The sequence below is a fragment of the Pseudophryne corroboree genome, chromosome 7, assembly GCF_028390025.1.
Source record: "Pseudophryne corroboree isolate aPseCor3 chromosome 7, aPseCor3.hap2, whole genome shotgun sequence".
NCBI classification, from domain to species: domain Eukaryota; kingdom Metazoa; phylum Chordata; class Amphibia; order Anura; family Myobatrachidae; genus Pseudophryne; species Pseudophryne corroboree.
In genome coordinates, this window is record NC_086450.1 from 494,903,473 (window position 1) to 494,915,849 (window position 12,377).

General features: G+C 50.4%; 1 protein-coding gene across 6 annotated transcripts in view; it reads left to right on the forward strand.

The window, feature by feature from the left end:
- BCKDK (branched chain keto acid dehydrogenase kinase) overlaps positions 1-12,377 on the forward strand; it is a 127,863-nt gene that overhangs the window by 16,619 nt on the left and 98,867 nt on the right. For all 6 annotated transcript variants that reach the window (XM_063935193.1, XM_063935188.1, XM_063935192.1 and 3 more), the window contains exons 10-11: positions 5,836-5,909; positions 7,217-7,345. In XM_063935193.1, coding sequence (XP_063791263.1) covers positions 5,836-5,909; positions 7,217-7,345 — 203 coding nt within the window. The remainder of the gene's footprint in view (positions 1-5,835; positions 5,910-7,216; positions 7,346-12,377) is intronic.

The window sequence follows — 12,377 nt, forward strand, 5'->3', positions numbered from 1 at the left end:
GTGAGTGCCCGCTCACCCCCTGCCACCTTTATTTCTCTAACGTCCTAGTGGATGCTGGGGACTCCGTAAGGACCATGGGGAATAGCGGCTCCGCAGGAGACTGGGCACAGCTAAGAAAGAATTAGGACTACCTGGTGTGCACTGGCTCCTCCCACTATGACCCTCCTCCAGACTTCAGTTAGAATCCTGTGCCCGGCCGAGCTGGATGCACACTAGGGGCTCTCCTGAGCTCCTAGAAAGAAAGTATATTTAGGTTTTTTATTTTACAGTGAGATCTGCTGGCAACAGACTCACTGCAGCGAGGGACTAAGGGGAGAAGAAGCGAACCTTCCTAACTGGTGGTAGCTTGGGCTTCTTAGGCTACTGGACACCATTAGCTCCAGAGGGATCGACCGCATGGAACCGGCCATTGGTGTTCGGTCCCGGAGCCGCGCCGCCGGCCCCCTTACAGAGCCAGAAGCAAGAAGAAATCCGGAAAATCGGCGGCAGAAGACATCAGTCTTCACCAAGGTAGCGCACAGCACTGCAGCTGTGCGCCATTGCTCCTCATACACACTTCACACTCCGGTCACTGAGGATGCAGGGCGCTGGGGGGGGGGCGCCCTGAGAAGCAATAAATACACCTTGGCTGGCAAATATATCACAATATATAGCCCCAGAGGCTATATATGTGATAAATACCCCTGCCAGAATCCATAAAAAAGCGGGAGAAAAGTCCGCAAAAAAGGGGCGGAGCTATCTCCCTCTGCACACTGGCGCCATTTTTCCCTCACAGTTCCGCTGGAAGGAAGCTCCCTGACTCTCCCCTGCAGTCTACACTACAGAAAAGGGTAAAAAAGAGAGGGGGGGCACTAAATTTAGGCGCAAAATACATATATAGCAGCTATAGGGGATATAATTTAGTTAATCCCTGTATTATATAGCGCTCTGGTGTGTGCTGGCATACTCTCTCTCTGTCTCCCCAAAGAGCTTTGTGGGGTCCTGTCTTCTGTCAGAGCATTCCCTGTGTGTGTGCGGTGTGTCGGTATGGCTGTGTCGACATGTTTGATGAGGAGACTTATGTGGAGGAGGAGCAGGTGCCTATAAATGTGTTGTCACCCCCTGCGGGGCAGACACCGAAGTGGATGGACTTGTGGAAGGAATTACGCGAAAGTGTCGACTCCTTACATAAAAAATTTGACGACATGCCAAATGTGGGGCAGCCGGCTTCTCAGCCCGTGCCTGCCCAGACGTCTCAAAAGTCATCAGGGGCTCTAAAACGCCCGCTACCTCAGGTGACAGACACAGATGTCGACACGGATACTGATACCAGTGTCGACGACGAAGAGACTAATGTAACTTCCAATAGGGCCACTCGTTATATGATTGAGGCAATGAAAATTTTTTTACACATTTCTGAGGTGACCCCAGGTACCACAAAAAAGGGTATTATGTTTGGGGAGAAAAAACTACCAGTAGTTTTTCCCCCTTCTGAAGAATTAAATGACGTGTGTGAACTAGCGTGGGCTTCTCCTGATAAAAAATTTGTAATTTCAAAAAAATTACTAATGGCGTACCCTTTCCCGCCAGAGGATAGGTCACGTTGGGAAACACCCCCTAAGGTGGATAAAGCACTTACGCGCTTATCAAAAAAGGTGGCACTGCCGTCCCAAGATACGGCCGCCCTAAAGGAACCTGCTGATAGAAAGCAGGAGGCTCTCCAAAAAGCTATATATACACACACTGGTATTATACTGAGACCAGCTATTGCCTCAGCATGGATGTGCAGTGCGGCAGCTGCATGGTCAGACTCCCTGTCAGAGAACATTGACACCCTAGACAGGGACACTATATTGCTAAACGTAGAGCATATTAAAGACGCTGTCTTTTACATAAGAGATGCACAGAGGGATATTTGCCGGCTGGCATCAAAAATAAGTGCACTGTCCATTTGTGCCAGGAGAGGGTTATGGACCCGGCAGTGGACAGGGGATGCAGATTCCAAAAGGCACATGGAAGTTTTGCCTTATAAGGGTGAGGAGTTGTTCGGGGATGGTCTTTCAGACTTAGTTTCCACAGCAACAGCTGGGAAGTCGGCATTTTTGCCACATGTCCCCTCACAACCAAAGAGAGCACCATATTATCAGGTGCAGTCCTTTCGCCCCCAAAAGAGCAGACGGGGTAGAGGCGCGTCCTTTCTGCCCAGAGGCAGAGGTAGGGGAAAAAAGCTGCAGCACACAGCCACAAAAGGAACAAAAGTCCTCCCCCGCTTCTTCTGCTAAGTCCGCCGCATGACGCTGGGGCTCAGCAGGTGGAGCCAGGTACGGTGGGGGGCCGTCTCAAAAACTTCAGCAATCAGTGGGCTCGCTCACAGGTAGATCCCTGGATCCTTCAAGTGGTATCTCAGGGGTACAGGCTGGAATTCGAGTCATCCCCCCCCTCGCCGTTTCCTCAAATCTGCCTTACCAACGACTCCTTCAGAAAGGGAGGCTGTGTTAGAGGCAATTCACAAGCTGTATTCCCAGCAGGTGATAGTCAAGGTGCCCCTACTTCAACAAGGACGGGGTTACTATTCCACAATGTTTGTGGTACCGAAACCGGACGGTTCGGTGAGACCCATTTGAAATTTGAAATCCTTTAACACATATTTGAAAAAATTCAAGTTCAAGATGGAATCGCTCAGGGCGGTTATTGCAAGCCTGGAAGAGGGAGATTACATGGTATCTCTGGACATCAAGGATGCTTACCTGCATGTCCCCATTTACCATCCTCACCAGGAGTACCTCAGATTTGTGGTACAGGATTGTCATTACCAATTCCAGACGTTGCCGTTCGGCCTGTCCACGGCACCGAGGGTATTTACCAAGGTAATGGCCGAAATGATGATACTCCTTCGGAAAAAGGGAGTTTTAATTGTCCCATACTTGGACGATCTCCTGATAAGGGCGAGGTCCAGAGAGCAGTTGTTGGTCGGCGTAGCATTATCTCAGGAGATGCTACACCAGCACGGTTGGATTCTGAATATTCCAAAGTCTCAGCTGGTTCCGGCGACACGTATACTGTTCCTAGGGATGATTCTGGACACGGTCCAGAAAAAAGTGTTTTTCCCAGAGGAGAAAGCCGAGGAGCTGTCGTCTCTCTAGTGAGAGGCCTCCTGAAACCAAAACAGGTGTCGGTGCATCATTACACGCGAGTCCTGGGAAAGATGGTAGCTTCCTACGAAGCGATTCCATTCGGCAGGTTCCATGCCAGAACTTTTCAGTGGGACCTGTTGGACCAATGGTCCGGATCGCATCTTCAAATGCATCGGTTGATAACCCTGTCTCCAAGGACCAGGGTGTCTCTGCTGTGGTGGCTGCAGAGTGCTCATCTCAGAGAGGGCCGCAGATTCGGCATACAGGACTGGGTCCTGGTGAGCACGGATGCCAGCCTTCGGGGCTGGGGGGCAGTCACTCTGGGAAGAAACTTCCAAGGACTTTGGTCGAGTCAGGAGACTTCCCTACACATAAATGTTCTGGAACTGAGGGCCATTTACAGTGCCCTAAGTCAAGCAAAGCCCCTGCTTCAAAACCGGCCGGTTCTGATCCAGTCAGACAACATCACGGCGGTCGCCCATGTAAATCGACAGGGCGGCACAAGAAGCAGGATGGCGATGGCAGAAGCCACAAGGATTCTCCGTTGGGCGGAAAATCACGTGTTAGCACTGTCAGCAGTGTTCATTCCGGGAGTGAACAACTGGGAAGCAGACTTCCTCAGCAGGCACGACCTCTACCCGGGAGAGTGGGGACTTCATCCAGAAGTCTTCCAACTGATTGTAAACCGTGGGGAAAGGCCACAGGTGGACATGATGGCGTCCCGCTTAAACAAAAAGCTGGAAAAATATTGCGCCAGGTCAAGAGACCCTCAGGCGATAGCTGTGGACGCTCTAGTGACACCGTGGGTGTACCGGTCGGTTTATGTGTTCCCTCCTCTTCCTCTCTTACCCAAGGTACTGAGGATAATAAGGAGAAGAGGCGTAAGAACTATACTCATCGTTCCGGATTGGCCAAGAAGAGCTTGGTACCCGGAACTTCAAGAAATGATCTCAGAGGACCCATGGCCTCTGCCGCTCAGACAGGACCTGCTGCTGCAGGGGCCCTGTCTGTTCCAAGACTTACCGCGGCTGCGTTTGACGGCATGGCGGTTGAACGCCGGATCCTAAAAGAAAAGGGTATTCCGGAGGAAGTCATTCCTACGCTTATTAAAGCTAGAAAAGATGTAACCGTACAACATTATCACCGCATATGGCGAAAATATGTTGCGTGGTGTGAGGCCAGGAAGCCCCAACGGAGGAATTCCAGTTAGGTCGATTTCTGCACTTCCTACAGTCAGGGGTGACTATGGGCCTAAAATTGGGTTCCATTAAGGTCCAGATTTCGGCTCTGTCGATTTTCTTCCAAAAAGAACTGGCTTCACTGCCTGAAGTTCAGACATTTGTCAAGGGAGTGCTGCATATTCAGCCTCCTTTTGTGCCTCCAGTGGCACCGTGGGACCTCAACGTGGTGTTGGGTTTCCTAAAGTCACATTGGTTTGAGCCACTCAAAACCGTGGATTTAAAATATCTCACGTGGAAAGTGGTCATGCTTTTGGCCTTTGCTTCGGCAAGGCGGGTGTCAGAATTGGCGGCTTTGTCATGTAAAAGCCCCTATTTGATTTTCCATATGGATAGGGCAGAATTGAGGACTCGTCCCCAATTTCTTCCTAAGGTGGTATCAGCTTTTCACTTGAACCAACCTATCGTGGTGCCTGCGGCTACTAGGGACTTGGAGGACTCCAAGTTACTGGACGTAGTCAGGGCCTTGAAAATTTATGTTTCCAGGACGGCTGGAGTCAGGAAGACTGACTCGCTATTTATCCTGTATGCACCAAACAAGATGGGTGCTCCTGCTTCAAAGCAGACTATTGCTCGCTGGATTTGTAGCACAATTCAGCTTGCGCATTCTGTGGCTGGCCTGCCACAGCCTAAATCTGTAAAAGCCCATTCCACGAGGAAAGTGGGCTCTTCTTGGGCGGCTGCCCGAGGGGTCTCGGCTTTACAACTTTGCCGAGCTGCTACTTGGTCAGGGGCAAACACGTTTGCAAAATTCTACAAATTTGATACCCTGGCTGAGGAGGACCTTGAGTTCTCTCATTCGGTGCTGCAGAGTCATCCGCACTCTCCCGCCCATTTGGGAGCTTTGGTATAATCCCCATGGTCCTTACGGAGTCCCCAGCATCCACTAGGACGTTAGAGAAAATAAGATTTTACTCACCGGTAAATCTATTTCTCGTAGTCCGTAGTGGATGCTGGGCGCCTGTCCCAAGTGCGGACTGTCTGCAATACTTGTATATAGTTATTGTTAACTAAAAGGGTTATTGTTGAGCCATCTGTTGAGAGGCTCTGTTATGTTCATACTGTTAACTGGGTATAATATCACGAGTTATACGGTGTGATTGGTGTGGCTGGTATGAGTCTTACCCGGGATTCAAAATCCTTTCCTTATTGTGTCAGCTCTTCCGGGCACAGTATCCTTACTGAAGTCTGGAGGAGGGTCATAGGGGGAGGAGCCAGTGCACACCAGGTAGTCCTAATTCTTTCTTAGCTGTGCCCAGTCTCCTGCGGAGCCGCTATTCCCCATGGTCCTTACGGAGTCCCCAGCATCCACTACGGACTACGAGAAATAGATTTACCGGTGAGTAAAATCTTATTTACTGGAGTAAACGTTGCCTCCTCCGAGCACGCTGTACCATGTCAGATATAGCCCCAGCATCACCATTCTTATGTCCATCTTATTCTGCTCCGCTTATACAAAGTCTTTTGTGTTTCGTTTTCTGCAGCCGGATTTTGTGGGCATTATCTGCACCCGTCTTTCACCCAAGAAGGTTATTGAGGTCTGGGTGGATTTTGCCAGGTAAAAAAATAAATAAATCATTTTTTTTTTTTAATACGTCTTCACCAACTAAAACTTTAGACGGTTCTAATATAGAATAAAGAAGCTTTCTTCTTCCACGGGTAGAGGAAGGGGGCGAGAATCAGCCTAATCAGTTACTCTTGGCCAGAATGTGTTTATATGATTTATGAACAGTGAGAACATGTTAACGTTTCCAGGATCCCTATAGCAGGCCTTGTCCCGCACATCTGCCACACAGGAGGGGGCGCCCTGTTATTTAGGATTAATGTGTTGTTACGCTGAGGGTATCGGTAAAGGTGGGAGACTCCCGGTACCCCCGCCATTCTGTAGAGCATGTGTTGGTGAGCGGTATTGTCCTTCATCTGCAGAGTTCTGCAAGGAGCTCACTATCAGGGTTTGGTAAACCTGTAGGAGTTAATGCAGCCCTGATAGGGGGAGGGGAGGGGCAGAAATACTTCTTGGCAGCAAGTCAGAAGACTATATATGGCATCGGGCCAGTGCAAGCAACTGTCAGCCTCAAAAGTAGCTGAGTAACATTCTACAGATGGATGACGACCCAACGTATGTCTGTAATCCGCAGGCACTGGGGCTACGCCCTGTGCCTGGGAGACGCACAACGGCCCAGATTTATCAAGCCTTGGAGAGTGATATTGCACAGTGATAACACACCAGCCAATCGGCTCTTAACTGTGACATGTGACAGGCTGTGCTTGAAAAATGACTGGAGCTGATTGGTTGGTACTTTATCACATGCAATATCACAATATCAGGGTTTGGTAAACCTGTAGGAGTTAATGCAGCCCTGATAGGGGGAGGGGAGGGGCAGAAATACTTCTTGGCAGCAAGTCAGAAGACTATATATGGCATCGGGCCAGTGCAAGCAACTGTCAGCCTCAAAAGTAGCTGTGTAACATTCTACAGATGGATGACGACCCAACGTATGTCTGTAATCCGCAGGCACTGGGGCTATGCCCTGTGCCTGGGAGACGCACAACGGCCCAGATTTATCAAGCCTTGGAGAGTGATATTGCACAGTGATAACACACCAGCCAATCAGCTCCTAACTGTGACATGTGACAGGCTGTGCTTGAAAAATGACTGGAGCTGATTGGTTGGTACTTTATCACATGCAATATCACTCTCCAGTGCTTGATAAATCTGGGCCAATGAGTTTAGAAATATGCCCCTCCCATCTATGATATAAACGTGTTTTAGCGGCTGAGTCAGGTGTTACTTCACGTGTTCCTGGGTTTGCATTCTGACTGCTGCTGCTGGAGACCCCATACAGGCTGCTTCTCTCATTCCAGGCGCCTCTGTGAGATCAAGTATGGGAACGCCCCCCGCGTGCGGATCAACGGCCACGTGGCGGCGCGCTTCCCATTTATCCCGATGCCCCTGGATTATATTCTCCCAGAGCTGCTGAAAAACTCCATGCGGTAAGTCTGCCTTGCGCTGTGGGCGGAATTTGCTCCTTATTGCGGGGAAAATGTCCACATTTATTATGTGTTAACTTTTTTTTTTTTCTCTGACGTCCTAGTGGATGCTGGGGACTCCGTAAGGACCATGGGGAATAGACGGGCTCCGCAGGAGACTGGGCACTCTAAGAAAGATTTAGTACTACTGGTGTGCACTGGCTCCTCCCTCTATGCCCCTCCTCCAGACCTCAGTTAGAATCTGTGCCCGGAAGGAGCTGGGTGCATTTTAGTGAGCTCTCCTGAGCTTGCTAATAAGAAAGTATTTTAGTTAGGTTTTTTTATTTTCAGAGAGATCTGCTGGCAACAGACTCTCTGCTACGTGGGACTGAGGGGAGAGAAGCAAACCTACTAACTGCGGCTAGGTTGCGCTTCTTAGGCTACTGGACACCATTAGCTCCAGAGGGATCGAACACAGGAACCTAACCTTGGTCGTCCGTTCCCGGAGCTGCGCCGCCGTCCCCCTCGCAGAGCCAGAAGACAGAAGCCGGCGGGTTGAAGCAAGAAGACGTCAAAATCGGCGGCAGATGACTCCTGTCTTCATATGAGGTAGCGCACAGCACTGCAGCTGTGCGCCATTGCGCCAACACTAACCCACACACTCCGGTCACTGTAGGGTGCAGGGCGCAGGGGGGGGCGCCCTGGGCAGCAATTGATTACCTCCTGGCAAAAAAGCAGCATATATACAGCTGGGCACTGTAATATGCATGAGCCCCCGCCATTAATTTTACACACAATCGCGGGACAGAAGCCTGCCGCTGAGGGGGCGGGGCCTTCTTCCTCAGCACTCACCAGCGCCATTTTCTCTCCACAGCTCCGCTGAGAGGAAGCTCCCCAGGCTCTCCCCTGCAGACTCACGGTAGAAAGAGGGTAAAAAGAGAGGGGGGGCACATAAATTTAGCGCATTAATCATATATACAGCAGCTACTGGGTAAACACTAAGTTACTGTGTGATTCCTGGGTTATATTGCGCTGGGGTGTGTGCTGGCATACTCTCTCTCTGTCTCTCCAAAAGGCCTTGTGGGGGTCCTGTCCTCATATAGAGCATCCCCTGTGTGTGTGGTGTGTCGGTACGCTTGTGTCGACATGTTTGACGAGGAGGGCTATGTGGAGGCAGAGCAGGTGCAGATGAATGACGTGTCTCCGCCGACGGCGCCGACACCTGATTGGATTGATATGTGGAAGGTGTTAAATGATAATGTAAACTCCTTGCATAAAAGGTTGGATAAAGCTGATGCCTTGGGACAGTCGGGGTCACAGCCCATGCCTGATCCTACAGTGCAGAGGCCGTCAGGGTCTCAGAAGCGCCCACTATCCAAGATTGTTGACACAGATATCGACACGGATTCTGACTCCAGTGTCGATGACGATGATGCAAAATTGCAGCCTAAAATGGCTAAAGCCATCCGCTACATGATTATAGCAATGAAGGATGTATTGCACATATCAGAGGTAAACCCTGTCCCAGACAAGAGGGTTTATATGTATGGGGAGAAAAAGCAAGAGGTGACACTTCCCCATTCACATGAGTTAAATGAGTTATGTGAAAAAGCGTGGGATTCCCCCGATAGGAAAGTGCTGATTTCCAAAAGGTTACTTATGGCGTACCCTTTCCCGCCAACGGACAGGATGCGCTGGGAATCCTCCCCTAGGGTAGACAAAGCTCTGACACGCTTATCTAAAAAGGTGGCCCTGCCGTTACAGGATACGGCCTCCCTAAAGGATCCTGCCGATAGGAAGCAGGAAAATATCCTGAAGTCTGTTTATACACATTCAGGTACTCTACTGAGGCCGGCAATTGCGTCGGCCTGGATGTGTAGTGCTGTAGCAGCATGGACAGATAATCTGTCTGAGGAACTGGATACCTTAGACAAGGATACCATTTTACTGACCCTGGGGCATATAAAAGACGCTGTCCTATATATGAGGGATGCCCAGAGGGACATTTGCCTACTGGGCTCTAGAATAAATGCAATGTCTATTTCTGCCGGAAGGGTCCTGTGGACTCGGCAATAGACAGGTGATGCCGACTCCAAAAAGCACATGGAGGTTTTACCTTACAAGGGTGAGGAATTGTTTGGGGACGGTCTCTCGGACCTAGTTTCCACAGCTACGGCTGGGAAGTCAAATTTTTTGCCATATATTCCCTCACAGCCTAAGAAAGCACCGTATTACCAAATGCAGTCCTTTCGATCACAAAGAAGCAAGAAAGTCAGAGGTGCATCCTTTCTTGCCAGAGGCAGGGGTAGAGGAAAGAAGCTGCACCATACAGCTAGTTCCCAGGAACAGAAGTCCTCCCCGGCTTCCACTAAATCCACCGCATGACGCTGGGGCTCCACAGGTGGAGCCAGGAGCGGTGGGGGCGCGTCTCCGAAATTTCAGCCACCAGTGGGTTCGCTCACAGGTGGATCCCTGGGCTATACAGATTGTGTCTCAGGGATACAAGCTGGAATTCGAAGTGATGCCCCCTCACCGTTACCTCAAATCGGCCCTGCCAGCTTCCCCAATGAAAAGGGAAGTAGTGTTAGCGGCAATTCACAAGTTATATCTCCAGCAGGTGGTGGTAAAGGTTCCCCTCCTTCAACAGGGAAGGGGATACTATTCCACAATGTTTGTGGTACCGAAACCGGACGGTTCGGTAAGACCCATATTGAATTTAAAGTCCCTGAACATATACCTGAAAAGATTCAAGTTCAAAATGGAATCGCTCAGACGGGTCATTGCAAGCCTGGAAGAGGGGGATTTTATGGTGTCTGGACATCAAGGATGCTCACTTGCATGTCCCCATTTATCCACCTCATCAGGAGTACCTCAGATTTGTGGTACAGGACTGTCATTACCAATTCCAGACGTTGCCGTTTGGGCTCTCCACGGCACCGAGAATATTTACCAAGGTAATGGCGGAAATGATGGTGATCCTGAGAAACAAGGAGTCACAGTTATCCCATACTTGGACGATCTCCTCATAAAGGCGAGGTCCAGAGAGCAGTTGCTGATCAGCGTAGCACACTCTCAGGAAGTGTTGCAGCAGCATGGCTGGATTCTGAATATCCCAAAGTCGCAGCTGATTCCTACGACGCGTCTGCCCTTTCTGGGCATGATTCTGGACACAGACCAGAAGAAGGTGTTTCTCCCGGCGGAGAAGGCTCAGGAGCTCGTGACTCTAGTCAGAGACCTCTTAAAACCGAAACAGGTGTCGGTGCATCACTGCACGCGAGTCCTGGGAAAGATGGTGGCATCGTACGAAGCCATTCCCTTCGGCAGGTTCCATGCGAGGATCTTTCAGTGGGATCTGTTGGACAAGTGGTCCGGATCGCATCTTCGGATGCATCGGCTGATCACCCTGTCCCCAAGGGGCAGGGTGTCTCTTCTGTGGTGGCTGCAGAGTGCTCACCTTCTCGAGGGCCGCAGGTTCAGCATACAGGACTGGGTCCTGGTGACCACGGATGCGAGCCTCCGAGGATGGGGGCCAGTCACTCAGGGAAGAAACTTCCAAGGGTTGTGGTCAAGTCAGGAGGCTTGTTTGCACATAAATATCCTGGAACTAAGGGCCATATACAACGCCCTGAGTCAAGCGGAGCCTCTGCTTCGCAACCAACTGATTCAGTAAGACAACATCACCGCAGTGGCTCATGTAAACCGCCAGGGCGGCACAAGAAGCAGAGTGGCGATGGCGGAAGCCACCAGGATTCTTCGTTGGGCGGAGAATCACGTGCAAGCACTGTCAGCAGTGTTCATTCCGGGAGTGGACAACTGGGAAGCAGACTTTCTCAGCAGGCACGATCTCCACCCGGGAGAGTGAGGACTTCATCACGAAGTCTTCGCTCAGATTACAAATCGATGGGAACTGCCACAGGTGGACATGATGGCATCCCGTCTCAACAAAAAGCTACAAAGGTATTGCGCCAGGTCAAGAGACCCTCAGGCGATAGCTGTGGACGCACTAGTAACACCGTGGGTGTTCCAGTCGGTCTATGTGTTTCCTCCTCTTCCTCTCATACCCAGGGTGCTGAGAATCGTAAGAAAAAGAGGAGTGAGAACAATACTCATTGTTCCGGATTGGCCAAGAAGGACTTGGTACCCGGAACTGCAAGAAATGCTCACAGAAGACCCATGGCCTCTGCCTCTCAGACAGGACCTGTTGCAACAGGGGCCCTGTCTGTTCCAAGACTTACCGCGGCTGCGTTTGACGGCATGGCGGTTGAACGCAGGATCCTAGCGGAAAAAGGCATTCCGGATGAAGTTATTCCTACGCTGATAAAGACTAGGAAGGACGTGACAGCAAAACGCTATCACCGTATATGGCGAAAATATGTTGCCTGGTGTGAGGCCAGGAAGGCCCCTACAGAGGAATTCCAGCTGGGCCGGTTCCTGCACTTCCTACAGTCTGGAGTGACTATGGGCTTGAAGTTGGGGTCTATAAAGGTCCAGATTTCGGCCCTATCCATTTTCTTTCAAAAGGAACTGGCTTCTCTTCCTGAAGTTCAGATATTTGTAAAGGGAGTGCTGCATATTCAGCCCCCTTTTGTGCCACCAGTGGCACCTTGGGATCTCAACGTGGTGTTGGGTTTCCTGAAATCCCACTGGTTTGAGCCACTTAAGACCGTGGAGCTAAAGTATCTCACGTGGAAGGTGATCATGCTATTGGCCTTCGCTTCGGCTAGGCGTGTGTCAGAATTGGCGGCTTTGTCATGTAAAAGCCCCTATCTGGTTTTCCATATGGACAGGGCAGAATTACGGACTCGTCCGCAATTTCTGCCGAAGGTGGTGTCATCTTTTCATTTGAACCAACCTATTGTGGTGCCTGCGGCTACTCGTGACTTGGAGGATTCCAAGTTGCTTGATGTAGTCAGGGCTTTGAAGATCTATGTAGTCAGGAAAACTGACTCACTGTTTATCCTGTATGCATCCAACAAGCTGGGTGCTCCTGCTTCAAAGCAAACCATTGCTCGCTGGATCTGTAACACGATTCAGCAGGCTCATTCTGCGGCTGGAT